Genomic DNA, 26,372 nt, shown 5'->3' on the forward strand with positions numbered 1-26,372 from the left:
ACATACACCAAGCTAGCGCTAGAAGGCAAATATAATTGGAATTCGAGAGCTCTTTTGACATGTCATATTTATATGCATAAACACATGCTGACATCTTTGCTTTTGACGCGAGTACGGTGAAAGCTACGAAACCAATTTTGAAGTTAAAATGGATAAATGATTTTTAATCTATATGTGAACTGTGTGTTCAACCATTGAATGTGGCTGTTATCACAAAAACTGAGGGAAATGCTAAAACCTGACAACTGTGACGCTGCAGTGCTCAGTTCTGTATGCTAATGTCACTGGTGACAGGGAGCTGACTTTGACTGAGTATCCCAGTTAAACAATGAGATGTCATTAGCTACAAGCTGTACCACTTTTTGCTGCCCATGTACAAAAAAAACACAATTTGTGGGATAACCGCATCTGCCACCAACAATTTCTTTAATTCATGTTCCTGAGGACTTCCTCTGGGTTTTGATTTTTAAAAAGCACCTTTTTTCATTGTCAATTTGCCAAGGGATCTCCTTTTATGTTTATGTTGATATTAAAATTGTATTGTATAAAAATTTGAGAGTTGGGTTCAATAAAGGTGCTGGATTATCAGTGCCGGCGAGGGCGGGAGAGGTTTTGCAATCCTTGATCTTGTTACCCTACTTGCTGCTGCTTTTACAAGTGTGGACCAGACGGATTGCCTGTCTTTCCAGAAGACAGCTTCTGGTTTGCTTCCATGTGCAGTGGCATTAGCATGTTTCAAATTAAAGATCCTGAAAAAATTGGGTTAATTGCAGAAGTAGCTGAATTAAATAATAATAACTGGTCACAGTAAGAGTTTGTTATTAAATTGTGTATGTAAATGAGTCTTGATTTTTTTTTCTTCCAACTTCAGCTGTTGGTTGAAACGTTTGCAAGAAAAACAGGGGCCACGTTCCTCGGTAATTTTTCACCCAGTACAACCCATGTCATCATGAAAACAGGTACAGTATTATTTTGCTAGCTTTACCTTTTTAAAATTTATGAATTCAAGAAAGAAAATTGATGTTTTGAAACTTGAATTATATAGAATTGCGTAGAATCTACAGCACAGAAATGGGCCATTCGACCCAACTGGGCGATGCCAGTGTTTTTACTTCTCACGAGCCTCCTCCCACTCTAATGACCTCTTCCTACCCTACCCCCATATCCCTCTCGTCCCTTCTCCTTCATGTATGCGACAATTAAGTATAGGTAGAACATTCCTTCCACTGATGTGCACTAGTAGGTACATGTAAAAATATTAAATAGGAAGCACACATGTCGATGTGAGGATTAATATTAAAGCTGCGTTTTTTTAATAAAAAGGGCGCCCTGCTGATTTTGTATTGATGCGCCATCAATTACTCAAAAGACTGAGGTTAAGCGAGTAACAACCAGGCTTTTATTAACTAAAGAATGAAGGTCTAGTCTCGAGTGGTCGACCCGTCCAGAATACTAAGGGACTGGGAGGTAGTCACTTATATACCTGGAATAGTGGGAGGAGTCAGCCGAGGCATGTCCAGACCTGTACCTAGTGGAATACACATACACATACAGACAGGTATAACAGTGGTTTACCACAAGGGCGTCCTGCTGATTTTGTTGAAACACTTGCCTCAATTTTGTCACAATTTTGGTTACAATTGTACCAAAATTGAGTGCCTGATATTTGTTTAGTTACCATTGCTCCTGGGATCCCAGTAACATCCAAATTTTATATGGCATGGCATTAAAAAGCAACTTAACTTGGCTGTTCATTGTGGATTATTAATGAGACGGTGGTTTTGTGCAGTTTAATTGGTCAAGAATAATCTTTAGATATATATATACAAGGTATCTGTAAGGATCCAAGCACGGTGTAAGTTGTAAACTTGCTGATGAAGAGGCATATAGTGAATAAGGAAGCTCTGTGAGCCAGCTACGTATATATTGAACAGTCTGTTGGAGAAATGTTAAACTTCTTGCCAAAACCAAGTTCGTGTGTTAATGCTACTGTTTTTCCTGACTTACAATTCAGATACAGATTTAGTTTGTGAGAGGACGCTGAAGTACTTCATGGGAATAGCAGGGAGGAGATGGGTTGTCAGTTATCAATGTAAGTACAATTTACTAAAGTGTGATGCAGTAAACTGATGTAATAATTACATTAGGAGCTTGAACCCATGACGTTATTAATCTGAAATTCCTACCACTGATCCAAAGCTAACACCTAGAGATCAGCTTTGTAAAACCATGATAGCCCCTTGAATTGAAAACTGATTATCATTAAGTACCTGATGACTGAAATCTTAAAGATTGTATCTTACTTGCAAAATGACTGAGTGACTGATTTGTTTTCAGGGATCAGTGAGTGTTTCAGAGAAGAAACAGTAATTGATGAGGTACAGTTGCTTTTCTTTTACGGAGAACATTAGTTTGCATTTTGGTATGAACAATATTTATAATTTTGGTCAAGAAATTAGTGCTCTAAGGCTTAAACACCTGTAAAAACCTCTTTGTACAGTTGCTGAGGCTGATAGTAATATCTTATGGTTTGTTTCATCTCCGGTGGGTTTGTTTCATCTCCGGTGCATTACTTTAGACCATTCACAGTCCACTGATTTGAATGATAATTTCACTTTTGGCTATTTATACAGGAAAATTCAGACGTGCAACCAAAATATATCTCTGCTTTATTGTGGTTTAATGCTTTTAATAACATTGGATGGTTTCACATCAGTTCCACCATAGCCCGTGTAACTTGGGAGAGAGCTCGGGATTGAACCTGCTGTTCTCCGTATCATGTCCCAAAACATAACATACTACAGCCGTATCATTCTGCCTACTTTGTTACTCCCATTTGTATATTTAATGTAAACTCTGTATACCACTCGCAGACAAAAACAAATTCTGCTATGGAGATTAGACCCATAATCAATTTTCCGTTATTGGTTTGCAATACAAAGCCAGAGCGTGTCACTGACTTCTAATCCTGCCACAACTATGTCTGTGTTTTGATGGTCCAATTGCATTTGGATTACAAACAGTTAAATGATTTGCATATCTGTGAATTGCGGTAACTAAAACTTTATTCTGTATTTTGTCAAGTGTAACATTAAAGGCCCCTGTGTGGTCTTGTCATCCATTTTAAGTGCTGTCTTGAACAACTCTAACTTTCTGGTTGCATTAGCATCTACATTACACCAACTGAATCACAAATATGCAGTGGGTTAGCACTGACAGGATGATGTAGACGCCTAACAACATCATTGTACTGCAACCCTTCTGCTTCCAAGCAAGAAATAGACAGCTTACAGCTGAGATTGGATAAATTGCCCATGTAATGGGCCTAATGCATATAGAATTTTATAATCATAAAACATTTTATTAGTCAAAAGTTTGTGCCCAAGTTGAGAATGGAAGCTATCTGGGTTGCAAAATGCTTGCATTAGCAGGGCTATTATTACAATGGAAAGAAACAAGCAAACTGAAGTGGATCAGTACTCGTGTGGTCATGAATTTCTAATTCTTCTCCCACCACTGAATCCACGATAAAAAAATATCCACAAGTGTGCAAAATACATTTATTTCTGTTCGGATGTTCTGACTGGTTGTGAATTACGTTACAGTTTGCAGAAATAATAGATGGTATCTACCTCAATCTGCTTCAGAAGGATGCTTAAGAATGCATTGTAGGCTATTTTCTGGGTGATTTTTATGCTCATCAAGGTGGTGTGGAAAGGTGTTTCAATCCTCAACTGTTCAATATAACCTAGACTAGATGTAGCATAAAGCTCCCTCTACTGCTGCTCTAGTACTGTCATGTGGGGCCTTTAACAGTGGGGGGGGGGGGTTCTCCTGAGGTGGAGATTAGAAATTAATTTCCAAACTTAATTTTTTTTGTTACCCATCTGTAATCTCCAAGTTAGAGCATATGGGAGCCTGTAACACTTTTAAAATATAGTGTGTAGCATTGTACATACTGAGGCATTTTGGTATTGTCAAAACAAATATAGTTTTTCAAGCTATTGCAACAATATTCTATATTTCTGTTCTGAAATGTTACAGCACGAGTTTGAGGTGCAGGGTGATGTAATCAATGGAAGAAACCACAAAGGCCCAAGAAAAGCAAGAAAAACAGCAGATGGAAAAGTAAGACCACAGATTGAGTTCTAATGGCAGCTGCTCTTTCCCTTTCCCCCCCACCCCTTTGGTGGCAGTCATATTGATAACACACGCACGCACGCGCACACACACACACACACTTTCCAATAAAAAAAAAGTCCCGAAGCTGACGTGTCTCTGCTGCCTTTATGTCAACTGATTACTTCAATTTCTTTTGATCAAATAATTTAGCAGCCTAATTGCCATCCGAAATAATATAAACTGTTAATACCAGTTGTGCCTGTACTGTGTGAAATGTGTATGCGGGGAATTTTAGTTTGTCTGCCAGCTTAAACTTAAAGATTGAAAGTCATAGCAGTGATTTTTTTACCAGTGAAAAGACGACCGCTGTCTGGATCTGGTTGTCAAAACTGTCTGGAGAGTCATATTCGTGAATAACAATTCTTCTGCACTTTGCATCATTGACGTTTGTGACTATATAATAGGTTGCCAAATATCTGAAGAATTTTATGACCGTGGAGGATTTTTTCTTAAAAATTTGTTACCAACCTACGATTTAATTATGGCAGACGCAACTCATATCAATTACTAGATTATTAGTACGCCTCTTTAGAGTAGGCTTTGTAATAAAATGTAAACAAAAATAGTCTGGATTTACAGACAGTTTCTTATCTCCTCAATTGTTATTGCAGAGAATTAAATCTTTTGTTTCTATGCTTACCCTCCCCATTGACTCTAATCAGCAAAATGTTTTCTGTTTTGGCCAGATAAGCAATGTTTGTTCACCAAGGTTTGGAAATCAAGATAGTTTACACATCCATTCATCACCAAGACCTCTTATTTCCACCCACCTCTGCAGCATTACCCATCTCCACCCCTCTTCCAATAGTGAAACCCTCATCCATGTTTTTGTCGCCTCTAGTCTCAATTTCCTTAATGTCCTTGTTATTAGCCATCAGTCCTTCACTCCATAAACTCTAGCTTGTCCAAAACTCAGCTGCCTGCATCCTGCCCTGCACTAAGACCTGGTCACCCATTACCCCTGTTCTCACTGATCTGCATTGGTTCCTGTTCTCCCAACATGTGAAATTTAAAATTCCTTGTCTTTGTCTTCAAATTTCACCATGGCTTTGCCTATCCTAATTTTGGAACCACTTCAGCCTTGCATCTCCTTCCCGCCCTTTGTCTTTTGACTCTGACCTTGTGTGCCATTGGTAGAACCTTCCGCTGGCTCGGCTCCATTCTCCCTTCTTAAACCTCTCTGCCTATTCACAACTCTCTCCACCTTTTTATTTTTACAAAAAAAAATCAAAATCCATCTTTTTGCCCAAACTTGACTTTTCTCCCCCTACTAAAGCAGCTTGGGACATTTTCAATGTTGGAGGCACTATATAAATGCAAATTGAGTGGAAAGACAATATATAAAAAAGCAATATTGTTTAATATTGAGGCAGTCTTGTGTATTTTGAACAATTGCCACAAATATTTTGGCTAATAGTTTTAAAAAAAAAAAAAAAAAACTTTTTCAGCTGCTGTTGAGCCATTATGAGATATGCTGCTTCGGTGCCTTTACAGGTATGAGCAAAGGTAAGAGCTTTTCAGTTACTTGTCAAACTGCTGGGAGAGTAATTCGGGCTAAAAGCATTAATGCCTGAATTGAGATCCATGCAAGCTTTGGTAGGTTACTCTAATAGTTTTCTAGCAAGAAAAAAAATTAAATCCCCTGAATTAGTTACTACATAATATACATTATCCAGCTTTGTTGTGCAGAGTAACTGTAAACCAGTGCTTCATTCATGGGTTTAATAAACCAGGGTTTAATGGATTCAGGTGCTGCTAGATGTTCTTCAGGATGTTAAATGTAAAGTTGATAAGTGCAGCAAGAATGATGGGCTTCTGTTTTTCAATGAGTGGAAGGACATCCAGTGGGGAACTAATTGGAGGAGGAGGCTCCATGAATATCCCAATCCTCAATGATGGTGGAGTCCAGCAAACGAGTGCAGAAGACGAGGCTGACTCGTTTGCAACCATCTTCAGCCAGAAGTGCCGAGTGGATGATCCATATCAGCCTCCTCCTGAGGGTCTCGCCATCACAGAAGCCAGTCTTCAGCCAATTTGATTCACTCCACTTGATATCAAGAAACGGCTGAGCGCACTGGATCCAACAGAGGCTTTGGGCCCTGGCTGTCATGCTGAAGACTTGTGCTCCAGGACTAGCCACGCCTCTAGCCAAGCTGTTCCAGTATAGCTACAACACTGGCATCTACCCAACAATGTGGAAAACTGCCCCGGTATGTCCTTTTTTTTTTTTTAAAAAGCAGGATGAATCCAATCAGCCAATTACCACCCCGTCAGTCTACCTTCAATCATCAGCAAACTGATGGAAGGTCATCGACAGTGCTGTCAAGCAGCACTTACTCACCAATAACCTGCTCACCGATGCTCAGTTTGGGTTCCGCCAGGACCACTTGGGTCCAGATCTCATTACAGCTTTGGTCCAAGCATGACCAAAGAGCTGAATTCCAAAGGTGAGGCGAGAGTGACTGCCCTTGATATCAAGGCAGCATTTGACCAAGTGTGGCATCAAGGAGTCAGAGTAAAATTGAAGTCAGTGGGAATCGGGGGGGAAAACTCTCCACTGGCTGGAGTCATACCTAGCACAAAGGAAGATGGTTGTGGTTGTTGGAGGTCAATCATCTCAACCCCAAGACATTGCTGCAGGAGTTCCTCAGGGCAGTGTCCTTCAGCTGCTTCATCAATGACCTTCCTTCCATTATTAGGTCAGAAGTGGGGATGTTCGCTGATGATTGCAGTGTTCGGTTCCATTCGCAACTCCTCAGACAATGAAGCAGTCCATGCCCGCATGCAGCAAGACCTGGATGACATTCGGGCTTGGGCTGAAAAGTGGCAAGTAACATTCACGCCACACAAGTGCCAGGCAATGATTATCTCCAACAAGTGAGAGTCTAACCACCGCCCCTTGACATTCAACAGTATTACCATTGCCGAATCTCCCACCATCAACATCCTGGGGGTCACCATTGACCACAAACTTAACTGGACCAGCCACAAGAGCCGGTCAGAGGCTGGGTATTCTGTGGCGAGTGTCTCGCCTCCTGACTCCCCAAAGCCTTTCCACCATCTACAAGGCACAAGTAAGGAGTGTGATGGAATACTCTCCACTTGCCTGGATGAGTGCGGCTCCAACAACATTCAAGAAGCTCGACACCATCCAGGACAAAGCCCGCTTGATTGGCACCCCATCTACCACCTTAAACATTCACTCCCTCTACCACCGACACACCGTGGCTGCAGTGTGTACCATCTACAAGATGCACTGCAGCAACTCGCCAAGGCTTCTTCGACAGAACCTCCCAAACCCGTGACCTCTTCCACCTAGAAGGACAAGGGCAGCAGGCGCATGGGAACACCATCACCTGCACGTTCCCCTCCAAGTCGCACACCATCCTGACTTGGAAGTATATCGCCATTCCTTCATCGTAGCTGGGTCAAAATCCTGAAACGCCTTCCCTAACAGCACTATGGGAGTACCTTCACCACACGGACTGCAGCGGTTCAAGAAGGCGACTCACTCACCTTCTCATGGGCAATTAGGGGTGGGCAATTAGGGGTGGGCAATAAATGCTGGCCTTGCTAGCGGTGCCCACATCCCCAGAACAAATTTTTTAAAAACAAAGTTCCATAATAATGGAGCTTTTTTATTATTATTTATTATTGCAGTAAAAATGCTCCCTCCCTAACAGCACTTCACACTGACTGCAGCGGTTCAAGAAGGTGGCTCACCACCACCTTCTCGAGGGCAATTAGGGATACATAAAGGGGGAAGTAAGCCTTCTATAGTGGGCTGTGGATGACCCAGAGAGCTGGCATTGGTGTTTGGGTATACTGATGTGGCTGGCCATTGGATCTTTTTTTGGTTGCACGTCTATAGCGTTGTGAACACTCATGGGCAAGTGGATTTAAGTGTGTGTCTCAAGTGGTGATTGGTATATCTATTCAGGGTATGACTGTTTATATATGCCAAGAAAGTCTTGTGAAGCTAGTTTTTTTTTTGCTTTCTAGTATATTTTACCCATCTTTGCTACTTTTAATGGAGGTGTAAATGGTTTATACGCATGGGTAACGGTTACAGGAAACTCTTTGGTATCCGGCACCAACGGGACCGCCGTGTTCCGGTTGATCAAAAATTCCGGATGACTGAGAGGGTTACCTACCGAGACGATTTTTTAATTTTTCTTTGTTAAAAATAAAGAGATGTGCAGTATACAGTAATTGGGTACTCACCTACAGAATGTTGTGTTAAATGGATGGTGGAAGATGCTTGATTAAGTACAGTACTGCCAGTTGAGGGTAATGCAATGCAATGACTACCAGCAGCGTGGGAGACACACAGTACCCCTGTAAAATGGTGGATCAGAAGAGACTACCGGCAGCATGGGAGAGTCAGACTCCTGTTATTGAGGTGTTCCGACTTCCGACAGCGCCAAGAAGCTGAGCAGTGGCAGTTTGGAGAACTATCCCCACTGACTAACCGGGAGACTCGGACTCGGCAACATTGCCGGTTATTGAAGTGTTGTTTTCGGAGTGAGAATTTTGCCGGTTAATAGAGAATTACGGATATTTAGGTGCCGTTAAACGAGAGTTTCCTGTACATAAGAATGAGCGTAGGCCATTCAGCCCCAGTTCAGCCATTCAATTCGATAATGGTTGACCTGTACCTCGACTCCATTTACTTGCCTTTACTCCATATCTTTTGATACCCTTACCTAACAACAATCTATCCATCTCAGTCTTGAAAATTTCAATTGACCCAACATCGACTGCATTTTGGAAGAGAGTGTTCCTGATTTCACTCTAATTCGCCTAGCTGTAATTTTAAGATTATAACTTGGTCCTAGATTCCCCCACTAGAGGGAATAGTTTCTCTGTATCTACCCTATCAAATCCCTTTATCATTTTAAACACCTCAATAAGATCACCCCTCAACCTTCTAAATTTAAGGAAATACAAACTAAGTTTATCAACCTGTCCTCATTCATTTAACCCTTGTTACCATTTTAACTGATGCTGCTTTTTTTTATTGCAAATTTTTTTCTTTTTTTTTTCCTATAGATATTTGCTGCTTGCTGGGGTATACTTCCATGAGTGCCAGCTTTTCCTCCTCCCCACCCCCCCACCTTTCCAAATGGTCATTATTCACATGTGAGACTTGTCAATAGCCTGTTTGACAGCAGGGAGGGCTGAGGCCAATCCTGCCCCATGTCCACTCTTGGCGGGGGAGAAATTGAGGGGAGGAGAAATTGCGAAACTATTGTAATTGTAGTTTGTTACATGCCTGATTTGTTCATAGTTATAGAGACATTGTGCTTGTGCAGCACACTGCAGCTCTAGTGTGTTATGCCACAGAGGGATAGGACACTGACTTGTGCCTATAATCATTCACTCCGTGGGGGTGATTTTGCCAATGGGAAGCTTTTGGAGGCGGGACTCCCACTTGTCGGGTTTCAGTCCCGTCTCCAACAACTTCTGGCCAACCCACGCTATTTTCCCTTGATTGATCTTGTTGAGCCCACCCAGCAGGCTTAGCAGGCCAATTAAGGGGAAGCGGTTGCAGAGAACGTCAACGTATGACTTTTTGACAGATGAATTGTCATCGTTTGACAGCTCTGTGAAGCTGTCAAACACTGACATTCTCTGTAGTTTGATGAGGTCTTGAATTCAAGACCTCATCAAACATTCTTTTACAGAAATGAGATGGTTGTTGCGTCTCAGAAAGCAACGGCCATCTGTCATCTGAAATGCCGAGGTGCGAGACTCTCTGCATACACACCGACTGGAGCCTGCAGGAAGAAACAAAGGTAAGTACACTTTTACTAACACTTTGCACTTGCCTCAGATACTCACCTCTCCACACTTGCACCCATCACTCACCTTCACAGAGCACTTTTGCACCCCCGCAGACCCCCTTCTCGCCTTCGTGACCTGGCGGGTTTCGGAGCCTTCGGGAAGCCCGCACTTGAGGGCAAAAGGGGGATAATCCTATTTTCTGCCTGTTCACTGCCTGTTAACAGGCAGTTAATAGGCTTTAATCCCTTCCCGCCTCCAAGGAGATGGGACCTGGCACGGGGCGGCTACCCGCCTCCTGGGAAGATGGCACAGAGGCAGTTTGGGCACCCACCCCCAAATTCTGCCATTTTGCCGGCAGTCCCGCCACCCCAGGGCTGGCAAAATCGCCCCCCATGTGTTTGTGACCTGTGTTGTTGTGTGGAGGCACCCAGCAGAGATGAGCTTCTTCCAGAGGGGGAGGGAAAAAGAAAGGAAGAGTTCCCTCTTCCCTTTTTCCCATTGCACCACTTGCAGAAGCTGCTTAGAGAACACCTTTGGCAGACATATGGAAACAGGTTGCCTGTGCACCTATTTGGCTCGAGAATGGGCCGACTGTAGAAAAGCCGGTGGGTTAGGGTGGGGTGGGCGGTAGAGAAAAAAATAAGATGCCCTTTTTCCTGGTTGGAGAACTGTAGCCCAGAAGAGAATCTTATCACTTGTCCTTGGAATACAGAATTTCATCTACATAACCAAAATTACTTTCCTGCTAGCCACCAGCAGTTTAAAAATAAATCAAAACAGCTGTGCATCTGGTCTCATCACTAAGTGCCAACTGTAACCATGGTAACTACGATTACCCTTAAGCAGCCTGGAATGTCAGTACAAAATAAACTCACAGCTGACCCAAACAAAAACGCTTGTACAACTCACGGTTTACTTCTCCAGATACTTTCTAAATGAAATGGGATGGAACAAATTTCCCACTAAAGTCAAGTCATGACCAGACTTGCTGCATTACTGCGTTTTATTCAAATAGCGCAGTGATGCCTGTCTCATTATTCTCTGCTCCATGCTATACAACCAAAACATCCATGCTAGCCTAAAATCCGTAACTGCAGTTTGTTTTTAGGAATATATACAGTACATGTAGGCTTTGTCCTATAAATAGAATGTCACACATGAACTTGTTGAATACCATGTCTAATTCACCAATGTCTTTGTCATTCAAGTTTTGTCATTCCTTTACTTACATAGAATGAACAGCACATTCGGCCTAACTGGTGTGTGCCAGTGTATATGCTTCACGTGAGCCCACTTGTGGCATTATAGGGAAGAGAGAGAATTTGCATTAAGTGAGCACTTTTCACATCCTCAGGACATCCTAAGTGCTGCACAACCAATGAATTACTGTTGAAGCGTAGTGCTCTTATGTACTCTAACACGGCAGCTGGTTTGCACACAGCAAGACCCCACAAACAGCAGTGAAGTAAATGAGCAGTTCATCTGTCTTTGTTTTTTGGCAGCGTTGGTTGAGGAGTAAGATACAGGGAGCTCTCTCCTGCTCCTCTTTGTATCGTGCCATGGGATACTTTGTCCACCTGAACCTATAGATGGGATTTTGGTTTAACATCAGGATCTGCATTTAAAATTCAGTACACTTTTTTAAAATGTGAATCACACAGGAGGCAGACAAACATAAGCACCCTTATGTAGGTATATTCACATATTAAACGTGTTTTCAATTTTGCACAATTAAACACGTCAATTGCAATATACTTAAAGCAATATCTTTACAGAAGTAAATCTCTGATCTGGTGCTCCCAGCTGTCCCAAGGTCACTTTTAATTGCCGCAGTGAGCTAGTGTTCACTCTCATGGTGTCCATGCCATAATAAAGATGCAGTTTATCTCAAGTGATTGGATATAGAGAGAATCTTTCTGCGCTTGTATCACAGTGTACTGAAGGTACATTTTAACCTTTGTTTACCCATGTCTCCTAACATCTCCAGACCTGACATGTTATCTTTTTATTTTGTTTTACTCTTCAGTTCACGAAAGATAGTCATTACGGCACAGAAGGAGGCCATTCGTCCCATCAAGTCCGTGCCGGTTCTCTGTCGAGCAATCCAGTCAGTCCCATTCCCCCACTGTATCCCCAGAGCCCTGCAAGTTTATTTCCCTCGCATGCCTATCCAATTTCCTTTTGAAATAATTGATTGTCTCTTGCTTCCACTACCCTCGTCGGCAGCGAGTTCCAGTTCATTACCACTCACTACGTAAAAAAGTTCTTCCTCACTTCCCCCTGTATCTCTTGCCCAAAACCTTAAATTTGTGACCCCTTGTCCTTGTGCCATCAGCTAATGGGAACAGCCTTTCTCTGTCTACCTTATCCAAACCCATCATAATCTTGTACACCTCTATCAAATCTCTCCTCAACCTCCTTTGCTCCAAGTAGAACAACCCCAGCTTCTCCAACCTAACCTTACAGCTAAAATCCCTCATCCCTGGAACCATTCTGGTAAATCTCCTCTGCACCCTCTCGAGGACCTTCACATCCTTCCCAAAGTGTGGTGACCAGAACTGGATGCAATACTCTAGTTGTGGCCTAACCAGAGCTTTATAAAGGTTCAGCATAACTTCTTTGCTTTTGTACCCAATATCTCTATTTATTTATGAAGCCCAAGATCCCATATACTTTGCTAACTACTCTCTCAGTAGGTCCTGCCACCTTCAAAGATCAATGCACGTGAAACCCCAGGTCCCTGTGTCACTGCACACTCTTTAGAACTGTGCCATTAAGTCTACATTGCCTCTCCCTATCCCTTCTGCCAAAATGCATCACCTCACACTTCTCTATTAAATTCCATCTGTCACTTGTCTGCCCATTCTGCTAGCCTATCTATGTCCTGTTGCAGTTGATTGGTATCCTCCTCGCTATTTGCTATCATCGGCAAATTTTGAAATTTTACTCTTCCAATATCCAAGTCATTTATTTATATATATCAAAAAAGCAGTGATCCTGGCACTGACCCTTGGGGAACACCACTGTCTACCATCCTCCAGTCTGAAAAACAACCATTTACCACGACTCGCTGTTTTCTGTCTTTAAGCCAATTTCTTATCCAAGCTGACCCTGACCCTTCTATTCCATGAGCCTCAATTGTATTAACCAGCCTTTTATGTGGTACTTTGTCAAACGCTTTCTTAAAATCCATATAGACAACATCCACTGCATTCCCTTCATCAACCTTCTCTGTTACTTCATCAAAAAATTCAATTAGATTAGTTAACCACGATCTGCCTTTTAGCAATCTGTGCTGGCTCTCCTTAATTAACTTAAACCTCTCCCAAGTGCCTGTTTAATTCTTTCCCTCATTATTGTTTCTAAAACCTTACCCACCACTGATGTTAAATTGATCACCTGTAGTTACTGGAATTGTCCTTGCACCCTTTCTTGAACAAGGGTGTCACATTTGCCACTTTCCAATCCTCTGGCACCTCTCCCATATCTAGGGAAGATTGGAAGATTAGGCAAGCCCTTCCGCTATCTCCACCCCCACTTCCCTTAGCAACCTGGGATGCAAGCCATCCAGACCAGGCGACTTATCCACTCTAAGCATATCCAGCTTTCCAGTACATCCTGCTTATCAATTTTCACCCCATCCATTACCACTACCATCTCTGCTTCTACCGATATTTTGTTAGCATCCTCTTCCTTAGTAAACACCGATACAAAGTATTCATTAAGTATTCTAGCATTGCCCTGCGCCTCTAAGCATATATCACCACCTTTGTCCCTTATAGGCCCCATCCCGCCTCTTACTTCCCGCTTATACTACAGTATTTATATGCCGGTAGAAGATTTTTGGGTTCCCTTTTATGTGAACTGCCATTCTATTCTCGTATTCTCTCTCTGCCAGTCTTATTTTCTTCTTCACTTCCCCTCTCAACTTACTGTATTTGGCCTGGTTTTCACTTGAAGAATTCACCTGACATACATCATATTCTCTCTTGCCCTCATCATCCAAGGAGCTCTGGCTTTGGTTCCCCTACCTTTCCCTCTTGTTGGAATGTACCTAGCCTGTACCTGAAACATCTCCTTAAAGATCACCCATTGTTCCGTTACAGTTTTTCTTGTCAATCTTTGGTTCCATTTTACCCTGGTTAGATCCCCTCTCATCGCATTAAAATTAACCCTCTTGCAATTTAGAAATTCTATTTTAGATTGTTCCTGGCTCTTCTCCATTACTAATTTAAACCTTATGATATGATCACTCTTACCGAATGTTCTCCCACAGACACTTGGCCCACCTCATTCCCCAGCACCAGACCCAGAAATGCCTCCTTCCTAGTTGGGCCGAGAACATACTGGTCAAGAAAGTTCTCCTGAACACATTTCAGAAATTCCTTTCCCTTTACTCTAACATTATCCCAATCAATATTTGGGTAATTAAAGTCCCCCAATATCATCACTCTATATAGTTCTTGCACGTCTCTAATTTCCCTGCAGATTTCTCCTCGCTCACACTCACTCACTCACTATTTGGAGACCTATAGAATACCCCCAATAGTGTGCTTATACCCTTTTTTCTTCTCAACTCTAACCAAATGGATTCTGTCCTTGCCCCCTCAAGGACATCCCCTCTTTCCAACACTACAATGTCTTCCCTAATCAGTGCTGCCACCCCACCTCCCTTTTTCTCCTTCCCTACCTTTTCTGAACACCTTGTATCCGTGAATATTAAGCACCCAGTCCTTGCAATTTTTAAGCCACGTTTCCGTTATTGTCACTACATCATATTCCCACATGGCTAATTGTGCTTGTAGCTCACCAACCTTATTCACCACACTTTGTGCGTTTACATACATGCATTCTAAACCTGTCTGTATTCCTCGTAGTCCTTCTTAGTCTGCTCCTATCTAATATGGTACTACTTCCTTCCCTAATACTATCCCAACACACTCCCTCCTTTATGCACCTTATTCCTCTTTTCTACTTCTATATGCTGGTGCTCACCCCCCCTGCCAATTTAGTTTAAACCCTCCCCAACCACACTAGTGAACCTCCCTGCAATGACATTGGTCCCAGTCCTGTTGAGGTGCAACCTGTCCCTTTTTAAATAGGTGCCTTGTGCCCCAGAACTGGTCCCAATGCCCCAAAAATCTGAAGCCCTCCCTCTTGCACCATGCCTCAAGCCACGTATTGTTCCTCCCTATCTTCCTATTTCTACTCTCGCTGGTGCGTGGCACTGTGAGTAATCCAGAGATTACTACCTTTTGGGCTCCTACTTTTTAACTTCGTCCCGAGCTCCTGAAAGTCTGACTGTAGGACCTCAATACCTGCCCTCTCTGTCATTGGTACCGACGTGTACCACAACTTCTGGCTCACTCCCTTCCCGCTGCAGAATATTCTGCACCCTCTCTGTGATGTCCTTTATATCGGCACCAGGGAGGCAACAGACCATGCGGGACTCACGGTGACGGTTACAGAAACGCCTGTCTGTCCCCCCTAACTATGGAATCTCCTATAACGACTGCATTTCTACACTTTGCTGTTTCCCCCCCTGTGCAGTCCTTTGCCCATTGGTGCCATGGTCTGGACTGCACTCGTTCAAGGTGTCGTCACTCCCGGCAGTCTCCCATGCTGCATCGGGGTTTGAGAGTGACACACACCTCAGACTCCTGCACTTCCTGCCTCTTCCGGATGGCCACCCATTTACTATCCTGAACACACACTGCCTGTGGGGTGGCCACCTCCTGGAACGTGCAGCCCAGGAAACACTGCCCGATGCTCCGCAGTGACTCCAGCTGCCCCTCAAGCTCAGAAACCCTGAGCTCAAGCAGCTGGAAACACTTCCTACACACATGGTCCCCCCCAAGACACATGAAGTGTCCTGAAGTTTCCACATGGTGCAGGAATTGCAATGCATGTGAAGTTAGAGAATTGACAAGTGGCATTTATTTAAAAAAAAGAAGTCCTCCCTGCATTAGTAAATTCAGTCAGTTCTCAAATTACTGATAGCCTTATCAGGCCTTTAATTAAAACCAGTACCTGACAATAGCAGTCAAAGCTTGGAGACAGGCAGGAGAAATAACTGTTACGGTTGCCTGAGGTAATCAAAGTAAATAATTGTGTATATTTTTTCCAGCAATCCTGATGCCCATGTTAAATTTGGAAGTGGAACAGCAGTTTTAGACTTGCCAAGTAAGAAATCCAGTCCCTGGAGTGAGTGGGTCCACGGAACTGCTCCTAAATTGGTGGTCTCGCTCAACGACCAAGTGTTGGGTGAAGCTCTGGTTAAGCCACTCTTCCAAGAGATGATAGTGGGAGCTTTCCTTTTTTTATCTAGCTATATTGTACCTAACCAAATGGTTATTTAATGCTGTCATTGGTACCAGATATGGAAAAGGACTGGCCTAGAAATTCAGTAGCGCCCCGTTTGGGGCGACAGCCTCGCCAGGGCACTAAAAGTAGCGCCCCAGAAGTAGTCGCGGCCACCCGCCGGAAATTCACTTTGCGCACCCCGGAGGCTGAAGATCGCAGCGCCACACACTGCAGCATGGTGCGCTGCGGTACTGCAGGCCTTCCTCCCCTTCTTAAAGGGGAGAGGCCTTCTGCAGCGCGATCGAGGATCGCGAGTGCCGGCAAAAGAGCCCGGCACCGAGGAGAAGTGCCGGGCTCTTGGAAAGCAGTCGGCACTCTGCGGGGGGGCGGTGCTCAGGAGGCCGGGGACGGCCGCCCCGCACCTCCTTTAATTAGCGCCTCTACCGCCGCAGGTAGGCCCCCCTGAACCGGTCGCAAATAGTGTCTGGTGTTAAAGCAGGGGGCGCAACTAAATATCGCGATCGGGGCAGTAGCGGGGTGCTGCGCACACTGATGACGTCATCGGTAGCGGTGCAGCGCTAACGGCTAGCGCCGCCATTAGCGTTCTGCTAAATTTAGCGGGAGGCGTGGCCAGTGGCTTCCGACCCACTTGGCTCCCTCTTAAGGCGCTAACGGGTGGTGCAGCCCACTGAATTTCTAGGCCTTTGTTTCCCTGTACTAGCATCTCAACTGGAAATTAAATGTTTGCTCACAAGTGATGGGGGCAAAATAATCTTTTTTTATTTGGTTTACCCAATTACCAGAAAACTATGCACCAAACATGACCAAGACCAAAGAGAGGAAAGCTGCTCCTAAGCTTCCACGAGTGCCTTCTTCAACTAGCTGCAAGGTGGCTTTCCCTCTACTTTTCCATTTTATGTGCCTTCACCACACCCACCTGCCCCCTGCCGCCCCCCCCCCCCCAAAGAACTCAACAATATGGGATGTGCTATACCACCAGAATATCTAACCTTTCTGAAATGTGTCCACCCTCTGTTGCTAGTGTCATCTTTAAATGTCCTATGCTGTCAGTTACGTAGGTTCATCTTAAATTTTCATCTTGTTTCTAGCGAATGTCGAGCAGATTCTATAATTGAGGAAGTCATTGATAGTAAATGATGGATGTACTTGTCAGTGAAACAATGCAAATGAGATTAATTCAGCAGTTCTGGCTTTGAATGCCAGTTCCAACACCAGCTGCCAGTGCACTCCATGTTGATGCACACAACAGAGTTAATGGTTATGATGTTGTTACCACAAATGGTCATTTGCAGTTGATTACCAGAAAGTTTGGTGCATTTATCTATTATTAGATTACAAATTTATATGCTAGAACCAAGCTCTGAAGCTATTAAAAGTTGATAAAATATCAATAAAATGCTTGACTGACATTTTCATTTATGCCAAGGATTTCTGTCAATCATCTGCTACAAGATGTTTAAATTGTCCACTCACTATGTTTAGGGTTTCTTCAGTTGTATTGTTTACAATTACTGGAAACATGGCCAGAACTTCCTTACCTTGGCAGGTCCAAGGCGGCTGGTGTCCAAGACGGGTCGCAACCCTGCTGCTGGCTCCATCCCGCTGTAGAAAATGAACTTGCCTTAATGGGGCCTGTTAAGCCCCAGCCCAATGATGTGTGTGTATTTCTGCAGCTCTTCCGTTGAAGTTAACAATCGACAAGTGAGAGAACCTCTGCAGAAATTCACCCAAAGTCTCGGACTGAAAAATTAAATTTGTTGTATTCAGGGACTGAAAGCAAATTGAACCAGTGGAATGAGTGATGAAAATGACATTGTTACAGTTGATGACTTGGTTTAATGTGTAACTGGACAATCGCAGTATACTGTGAGAAAACCCTGACCAGAAACAACAACAATTTATTTGAATGGTATATGTCATTTTTTATAGTGCAGATCAATTCACTGCAGTTACTGTTGAGTTGGAAGGCAACAGTCTAGAATGGCCAGTGAAAAATGTATTTCCCTCACCATCCAGGGTGGCACTTGCATCCCTTCAGGAATTTCTGAATTAACATTTACCAGTAGCTTTTCAAGTAGAACAGAATCTCCATCAATCTGTTAACTGATGTAATCAACATAATTTATTTTGGTTTGTTTTCCATGCTGTCAGGTAATCAGTTGGAGCAATGGCCACGGAACGCCCGCCTCAGGTTGACGGATGTGAATCCCGTGGCCATGCAGGGAAATTTAAAAAGTAGGGGGGGGGGGGGAAAAGGCTCTTAAGTGCCTGTAAACTACCTCATAATTATTTTAATTGGGTTCCCCACCGCTGCAGGTCGGGTCGGCTCCACAGTGATGGGCGCATCTGTGCGAAAGGCATGTGGGAGCGAGATGAGGGGACTCGCTGTCAAAAATAACAACTTTCCCACCTGACCCGCCACCGACCTCGCTCACTACCACCCCAGAAAATTCAGCCCATTATCTTGTCAAGATATAAGGCATCGCATAAATAATTAATGTTTCTTGTCAGGGTTTCCCTTATCAATTCTTTACCATTCTTTTACAGTTTTTAGAAAGGGTAATTGTAAATAAAATAGTGTAAAGTTTAACATATTTGGTTGCTTGGTCCAGTGATTGTATCTGGGCTCTGTCACCAAGAGGATGTTGACTTTGCTAATGTTTTGATAAAATACACGTAGTCCAAGGATGATTTGCAGCAAGTGACCCTAGGAAGACCTTCCTCTTTCTTCTGCATCACTTTCACTGCATTTCAAATGTCTTCAATCCTAGTCGTGCACAATGGGAGTTTCGGAGTGCAGTACGCTACATGCTCACTGGTTAAGTGCATGTTTAACCTTGCGCAATGGGCTTTGGAATATTTGAGCTCTTTGTTGTTTGATGGCTGGGGTGCAGCTACTACTGTGCCACCTCTATTAGAGGTCATGGGTCATTTTGCTTACTCCCATTGAAACTTCAAAAGCATGCTGTGCAATAGACAGGGATCTCCTGGGTATTCTTCTAGTCTAGTTCCCACATGCCTTAAACACTTTTGACAAAGGAAAATAAACTACTGTTGTGTGGAGACCACACACACCAAGTGAATGGTAATCTGAGGCTTCTTGGGTGTCTCCTCAAACACTTGCAAGAGTGAAAACAGGATTAATGGTTCATTAGTATACATCAATTTAATATGCTTTCTTCAGTTTGTTAACTGCAGATAGACATGTTATACCTGAGGTTTCATGGGTGCCATACTTTTCATTTTTAACATAGTTTAAGCAGTAATGTAGTATCTTTGTATCTGTTACTTAAAATGATGGTAAATAAATTTACTCTTGATCCTGTAACCTCTTACTTCATGCAAATGGTTACAAGTTTCAGTTCATACAAGATGCCTGCTTATGGAAGCTGCTTTTCTGCTCTGAACACAAGTTACGAGTGTTTGATAAAAGCCTGACCTGTAACATGTATATGTCCATGCATCTGTCACTGCATTTGAATTATCATCGGTTTGACAGTTTTCACCTCAACTCCTAAACAGAAGAGCATTAGTGCAGATATACTGCAGTAAATAGCTGCTTATTGACCCAGGAGTTTTTGGTATTCAATTCTAGGCAGTATATTAGAACCATGGAACAAGTGTAATGAAGGTTCATCCAAATTAAAACAAGAATACGATGTTCTACCTATGAAGAAAAGCTGTTTATTAAAAAAGGAACTTTTTCACTTGAACAGAGAAAGTTAAAGGGGAGTTTTTCAAAATGTTATAGAAAATTTTGAGATGGCAAAAAGCAAAAGCTAGTTGCCAGTGATTGGCAAATTGATAACAATAGGCGTAGACTCTGGAGTATCGCCAGAGAAATGAAGGTGGAATTTAGAAGTCACAGAATCTCAGACAACAGGTTATTAGAAAATGGAATGCTTGATTACATGTGGCTATTGAGGCAGATACTAACATTATTAAAAAGGAAGTTGATAACTATTTGAAAAGCAAGATTGTAAAAGGATATAGGGAAATGAGTTTAGAGGCAGCACTAGCACAGGTGTGATGGTCTGATGGACCTCCTTTAGTGCTGTAATTATAGAACATATACTCAATTATAAAGTTTTCCACTTTTAAAATGTTTTTACTGTACTAAGATGGTCAACCTTCCCTGCAAGCATAAAGGGTAATTTTCTGGTTTTGCATTCTCAGTACAAAGCCATCCTGTGGGCAATGACTATTGGGAAGCCACAGGTGCACAGCCCCCGATTCTTTTGTCCCCTTAAAATTAATGGACGGAAAATCGGGATAGCGCGTGCATGAATTCCGGATATGCGGTCCAATGGGCAAGGCGTTGCGCCAGGACTCGTGAAGTACATGTAGAATATCGTCCTTCTAAAAGCACAGTGGAAAATGAGACTGTAATTATTCTATTATGTGGACTGTAGCTGGTAACATTTCATGGGGTTGAGGATTAATGGCATTGTACAATGCCTGCATAAGATCACACATTTTGTTCCTCAATTGTGTTGTTTCCTACGCAACTGAGGTTGGGAATTGAAGCTGAACAAATTAATTTTGAATTGTGCTGGAAGATAAAAATCCAGTCTTGACATCACTGCGACATGTAGGTATGAATGAAACACGACGTAAGTGTATCTTGCTCTGTCTTGCAGATCAGCTGGAGTGGATGGTGGAACTCTGCGGTGCCTCCATAATTAAAGAACCTTATTTATTCACCTATAGCCCTGTAAGTACAAGATAATATGCCCAAGGTCATAGAACTAATAAAATAAGAAAATTAGACTTGTGTCTTAATGGAGAGAAATGAAATCCTGTGCTATTAAATATTACATTATGACTGCCTAATGCTTATGGGAGTAAATCGAGCAGTTAAACTATGATGCTTTTACATTTCCCCCCCCCCCCCCCCCCCCCCCCCCAAGGCTGTTGCCACTTTTTCCGACTGCCTATCTGTCTTTAAGATATGGATGAGCTGAAATTTCCTCCAACTAAATGTCGCCATCAGTGAAGCGCTCCTATTCGACCCCTGCAAAGCCTTCTGCAGCACCATCCTCCGCTCCCATCGTCCTCCCTGACTGACACATCAGGCTAAGCTGACCGATGCAGAACCTTGGTGTACTACTCCACCCCAATCCCTGCTTCCACCTCCACATCAGTTCTATCTTTCTCCAAAACATTCTCCACTTCCAAAACTCTTTGTAGTGCTGTAATTGTTAACCTGAGAAACCTATATATTTAACGGTATCGCCCTTTTGGAGCATTCGAGATTATGGGTCAAATTAGCAGATTGCATTTCCCCTTTAAGCAGTAGGAGTATTCTTCTCCTAACATTTACACCAGTCTTTTTCTGTAAATTCCCCCACCTGCCCCTCCCCACCCCCCCCCCCCCCCGGCCAAAATAAACAAGAATGGAAGTTCAAAGATGTGCGGGTTAGGTTGATTGGCTGTGATAAATTGACCCTTAGTGTTAGGGGGATTAAATACATGGGGTTACGGGGATCGGGTGGGATATGTGTCGGTGCAGGCTCGATGGGCCGAAATGGCCTCTATCTGCACTGTGGGGTTTCTGTGATTTCTGTGAAGTTGGGGGGGGGGGGTGCGGGGGAGGTGGTGGAGATTTGCCAGAAGTCGATTTATTTTGAAATGTTAAAACTTGTTGATCAATATTTTATGTATGGTTTGATTTAATTGTACCTTTCCTGGACAAATGTAAGAAGACATCATTTCCCATTGCCAGCACGGATGAATGAGCAGATTGATGAGAGTCTTTGTGATGAAAGTGACTCTTCATGTAAACACATCGTCTCCTCAGTCTGCTGTCTCAACCATATATACATTCTATAAAATTATGCTTCCTTGCATTCAGCCAAGACGGGCATGATCATTCTCTAAATAAAATGTTATTATGTTTGTCAAAATCTACAGTCTTCAAAAAAAAATCAGGATCTCGTTATCTATGAAATAAAAATTATAATTATAAATTGTATATTTGTGCAGCTTAAAGGTAAGTGTTTGGTTTGGTCACTGATTTAAAAAATGTCGGAAATCCACCCCTTAAATTCTAATTATTCTGTTCAGAACTGAATCTGTTTGTAGACAAATTGGGTGTGAATTCTATATTTTACAGTGACCAACAGAATAATAGAATTTTAATTTAAACATGCTATTCATATTTGTGATGTGCACAAAATATGAAGAGAAAAAATTGTATTGATATAAGAAAGTAATAAATGCTAAAAAAAAATCTTTCAGTTCGGGTTAGCTAACAAAGCTACTGTACTGTATTTCTTGGAAATTATTTTTCTTGCATTGATACAGAATTTAAAATAAGTGGAATGCATTAATTCTTATATAAAACACTTACTAAAAGAATGAGGATTTTTTGGTACAGTAATGGCTTTTGTAATTATTGAATTATTTCTTTCTTCCCCCATATTACATTCTTTCTGCTAGAATTGTACTGCAGTGGTGGTTGTGCAACCTGATGCTAATCCAGTAAACACTGACTACAGAGGTGAGTTTCGAGTTAAATCGAAGAGCTACCTGTATATTGCACAGGGGGTATGCTTTTATTGAAGCACAGTAAACTATCAGCAGCCACCTGTTTACAGCCAGTAATTTGTAGATCTGATAAATATCCTGTTAATTGGAACAAATCTATCCCTGGAACACCTATTTGCCAATATTAGGAAAAACATTTTGAACACCCTGACTTCTCTGTACCTGTAGTAGCTGAATAATAGACGTAGTACACGTGACTCAGACACTTCCAGATTTGCTAACTTATTTGTAGGCCTAAAAAGTCTGCCTGTGCTTTGCACTTGAGAAAGGTGACAACATCGTGGGGTGAACAGAAGAGGAATGAATGCTTTAGATACTGAAAGTGTAGCCTCAATTCAAATGCTGTTTGCACTGTACTGATCTCCACCACCTTTCTAACCTAGCGAGGAGTCTTGTAGATAACTTAGGTACCCGGTGTAGAAATTCTCACACTTCTTCAAAAACCCTAATTTTGGCTGGCCTCGTAGGTATGATGCTGGAGCAATAGACTCCACTAGACGGAGTTGAATTAGATTCTACAAATGTTTGTATCCAGGCTTTCTTGGGGGAGGAGGGGGGGGGGGGTTAGTTTGATGATCTGGGCCAGGGTGGGCTCTCTTTCTGAACCATTCATGTGTGTTTCCCATCAGATCAGCTAGGAATTGGCATTGATAATGATTACTGTGCTGTACCTGACAGGAATAATTACTGTTGATTTGAGATTTTTTAATGATTAAAAGGTTTATGCTGTAACACATTACAAAATGAATGCTAAAAGTTATAATGTTGATATATTGTTACAGCAATACAGAGACAGTACAACAATATTGTGGTTACCCGAGAATGGATTTTGGACAGTGTTGCTTGCTATCAGAACCATCAACTGGAAGCCTATCTGGTCTGCCTTCCACTCTGAAACTCAGCACCAACTGGATATTCTGGAGATGTACTTGTTATTTAAATAGACTGTAGATAACAGATAAAGCTGTGAATTGGCTTCACTTTATTGAAAGACTGAGCAAAATTTTGATCAAAAATGTAGTAGCAAAAAACTGCATTTTAATTCTCTCATTCAGATTTATTTTGTTATTGGCCCAGTCTACTATTTTCAGGGGTAGTCTAATGCCCTTTTCTTGGATGTTGGGCCTGATGAAAACATTGTTTTGATTGTTTAGAAAATTATGTTGTATGGCCGGTGCAGAACTTCACCCTCTCACCTGCTGGTGCACAGTACACTTGTGATAAAATTCAGCCTGGAAAGTAATGGGAAATATTGTGTATTGAAGGTGATGGCAACACAAAATATACTGGCCTCGCAAGCACAAGAAATATGACAGTCTATAGTTAATTACACTGGCATTTTTCAGTTACTGATGCAAAACAGTTTTCTACCTTAGTAAATATTTTACTGACAATTGCGAATGAAAATTATTTTTAGACTTTGCATATCTTAGCTTACATTTAATCATATACCTAATCTCTCTAGCTTTTGTCACACTTGAAAACTTTCCAGGTTTCTGTGATCTGCACTGTAGCCACAGAATTCTTTCATTCAGAGAAATCTGCAATTATTGTTCCTTTGTGCATTCAGAGCTTTTTTCCCAAGGGTGGTGGGTGGGGGGAGGAAGGAGAGGTGCTCACTGAATAAACTAAAGATCCTGTTTAGCTAGAAAAGAACTGTTGGTCCTAATCTGATAAAGGCAGTAGTTTTTTTTCTTTTAACCTATACACTCTCAATTTTTCAGCAAGAACATTCATTTTTTTTGTTGTAAGATCACAGTTCTGAAAATATAATTAATTTTAAGAGTTGATAAGTTTTCAATTCTTGATGCATTCTGTAAAATTTAACAGAGATTCTCTACTTCCCTAGTTCCAGTTAAAACAGTGAGGAAAACTAACTCCCCCCCCCCCCCCCCCCCCCCCCCCCTGTAAATTATAATCTTGCTTGCTTACCTTGATGACAGCACTTGCTCATAGGTACAAATGGCAACTATTGTAATATGGAGTGTATTTCTACCCACTTTTTGTAAGATTTTGTGAACGGAACGTTTGTTAATGTAAACCTACCCCTCCAGTGGTGGCACTGAGCTGATTGAGGATATGTGTAGAATAGTTAAGGTTGCTGATATGGTGATGTAGTGTAGGAGCGTTCAGCCTGCATGCAGTGGTGCCACACTGTCATCTGTATGGTTGACTTTCAACCAATCAACCCTACGTGCCTTCCATCAGCAGTGTCCCTCCTTTGGGAGCGGTGTGTTGTAATTGGACCTGTACTGGGAGCACTCTTGTAATAGAACCTTTAAAGTTATTTCTCCATAAGATTCTAATCTGATCCACCCCAGATCTCCTTTTCTATTTCATTCGCTGACTAAATTTTGTTCTCCGTGATCTCCGAGCCATTGAGGATTTTAGATCATAGTCCAAAGTTTCTTCTCTGCTTTCCCACATGGTCCAATTTATATTAATTACCAAACTTTTAGCTCTTGGGTTGTGAATACAAAACTGACTTTAGGTTACTAGATTTCTACATATGTCAGCAATTTTTGGTCAAGAATTTGCTCCTTCCCTTTATGACAATTATGTAGTGTGTGTAAAAATGCTGTAGCTAAAATCATTTGGCCGTAGTTTTATTTAAATTCTAATATGAGATACTTGTGCTACAGTAAATTCTCCAATGACGGATGTAACTTTCAAAGACCTACTTGCATTGTGACATACCATGCCTGTTGTAATTAAGCCAGAGACAAATCTGAGGGAACTACAAATAGCCTGTATTCGAGCATCCCCCTGCTCTGGTTTAAACTCCTCTGCTGACGACAGCAGAAATTTTCCCTGGGATTAATTCAAGAGCTGCAGTAAGAAATTTGTAATGTCAAAATTCACTGTAGATGTAACTGTAGGGTTTACTTCTGCAAGGAAACTTGATTCTGCCATTGATGGATCTGTTGAAGTTCATAGTCCTAGTGTCACAGTCTGTATAACTTTGTACACATTTATCTTTGGAATGTTTGCAACTGCTTGAATACAGTAATTTATCTTGATTTTTGTGGATTGAAAATGTATCTTTCTCCCCCTCCCCCCCCCCCCCCCCCCCCCCCTCCTCAATATTGTCCACAATACATTGCTCTGCAGAGAGAAATAGCTTTTTTTACAAGATACACTAGAGAGGGCTCTGGTGAACTGGTGACCAATATTTGCTGCTGTCTTTTCCTTTGAAAAATGCCTGGCTTCTTCTGAGCACCTCCTTCTGACAATATGGCTGAATTTGGAAACTCTGGTGGTATATCAGAGACCCAAACCAGCTTCTTATCACCGCATATAATAGCAAAATACTGCGGATGCTGGAAATCTGAAATAACAACAGAAAATGCTGGAAATACTCAGCAGGCCAGGCAGCATCCGTGGAGAGAGAAACAGAGTTAACGTTTCAAGTCTGGGACCCTTCATCAGAACTGAAACGTTAACTCTGTTTCTCTCTTCATGGATGCTGCCTGGCCTGCTGAGTATTTCCAGCATTTTCTGTTGTTATTTCTTATCACCGCATGCTGGTC

The 26,372-nt window shown here is 42.2% G+C and overlaps 1 protein-coding gene across 1 annotated transcript in view; it reads left to right on the forward strand.

Moving 5' to 3' along the window:
* Positions 1-24,738, forward strand: part of LOC147101178 (breast cancer type 1 susceptibility protein homolog) — a 91,108-nt gene extending 66,370 nt beyond the window's left edge. The window contains exons 16-23 of the mRNA XM_085966398.1: positions 872-959; positions 2,015-2,092; positions 2,338-2,378; positions 4,045-4,128; positions 5,631-5,688; positions 20,934-21,007; positions 22,735-22,795; positions 23,625-24,738. Of these exons, the coding sequence (XP_085822524.1) occupies positions 872-959; positions 2,015-2,092; positions 2,338-2,378; positions 4,045-4,128; positions 5,631-5,688; positions 20,934-21,007; positions 22,735-22,795; positions 23,625-23,737 (597 nt within the window). The 3' untranslated portion in view covers positions 23,738-24,738. The remainder of the gene's footprint in view (positions 1-871; positions 960-2,014; positions 2,093-2,337; positions 2,379-4,044; positions 4,129-5,630; positions 5,689-20,933; positions 21,008-22,734; positions 22,796-23,624) is intronic.
* The last annotated feature ends 1,634 nt before the right edge of the window (positions 24,739-26,372 follow it).

This window comes from Somniosus microcephalus, chromosome 24 (assembly GCF_052327205.1).
Source record: "Somniosus microcephalus isolate GS21.2 chromosome 24, FLI_Smic_1.0, whole genome shotgun sequence".
NCBI lineage: Eukaryota > Metazoa > Chordata > Chondrichthyes > Squaliformes > Somniosidae > Somniosus > Somniosus microcephalus.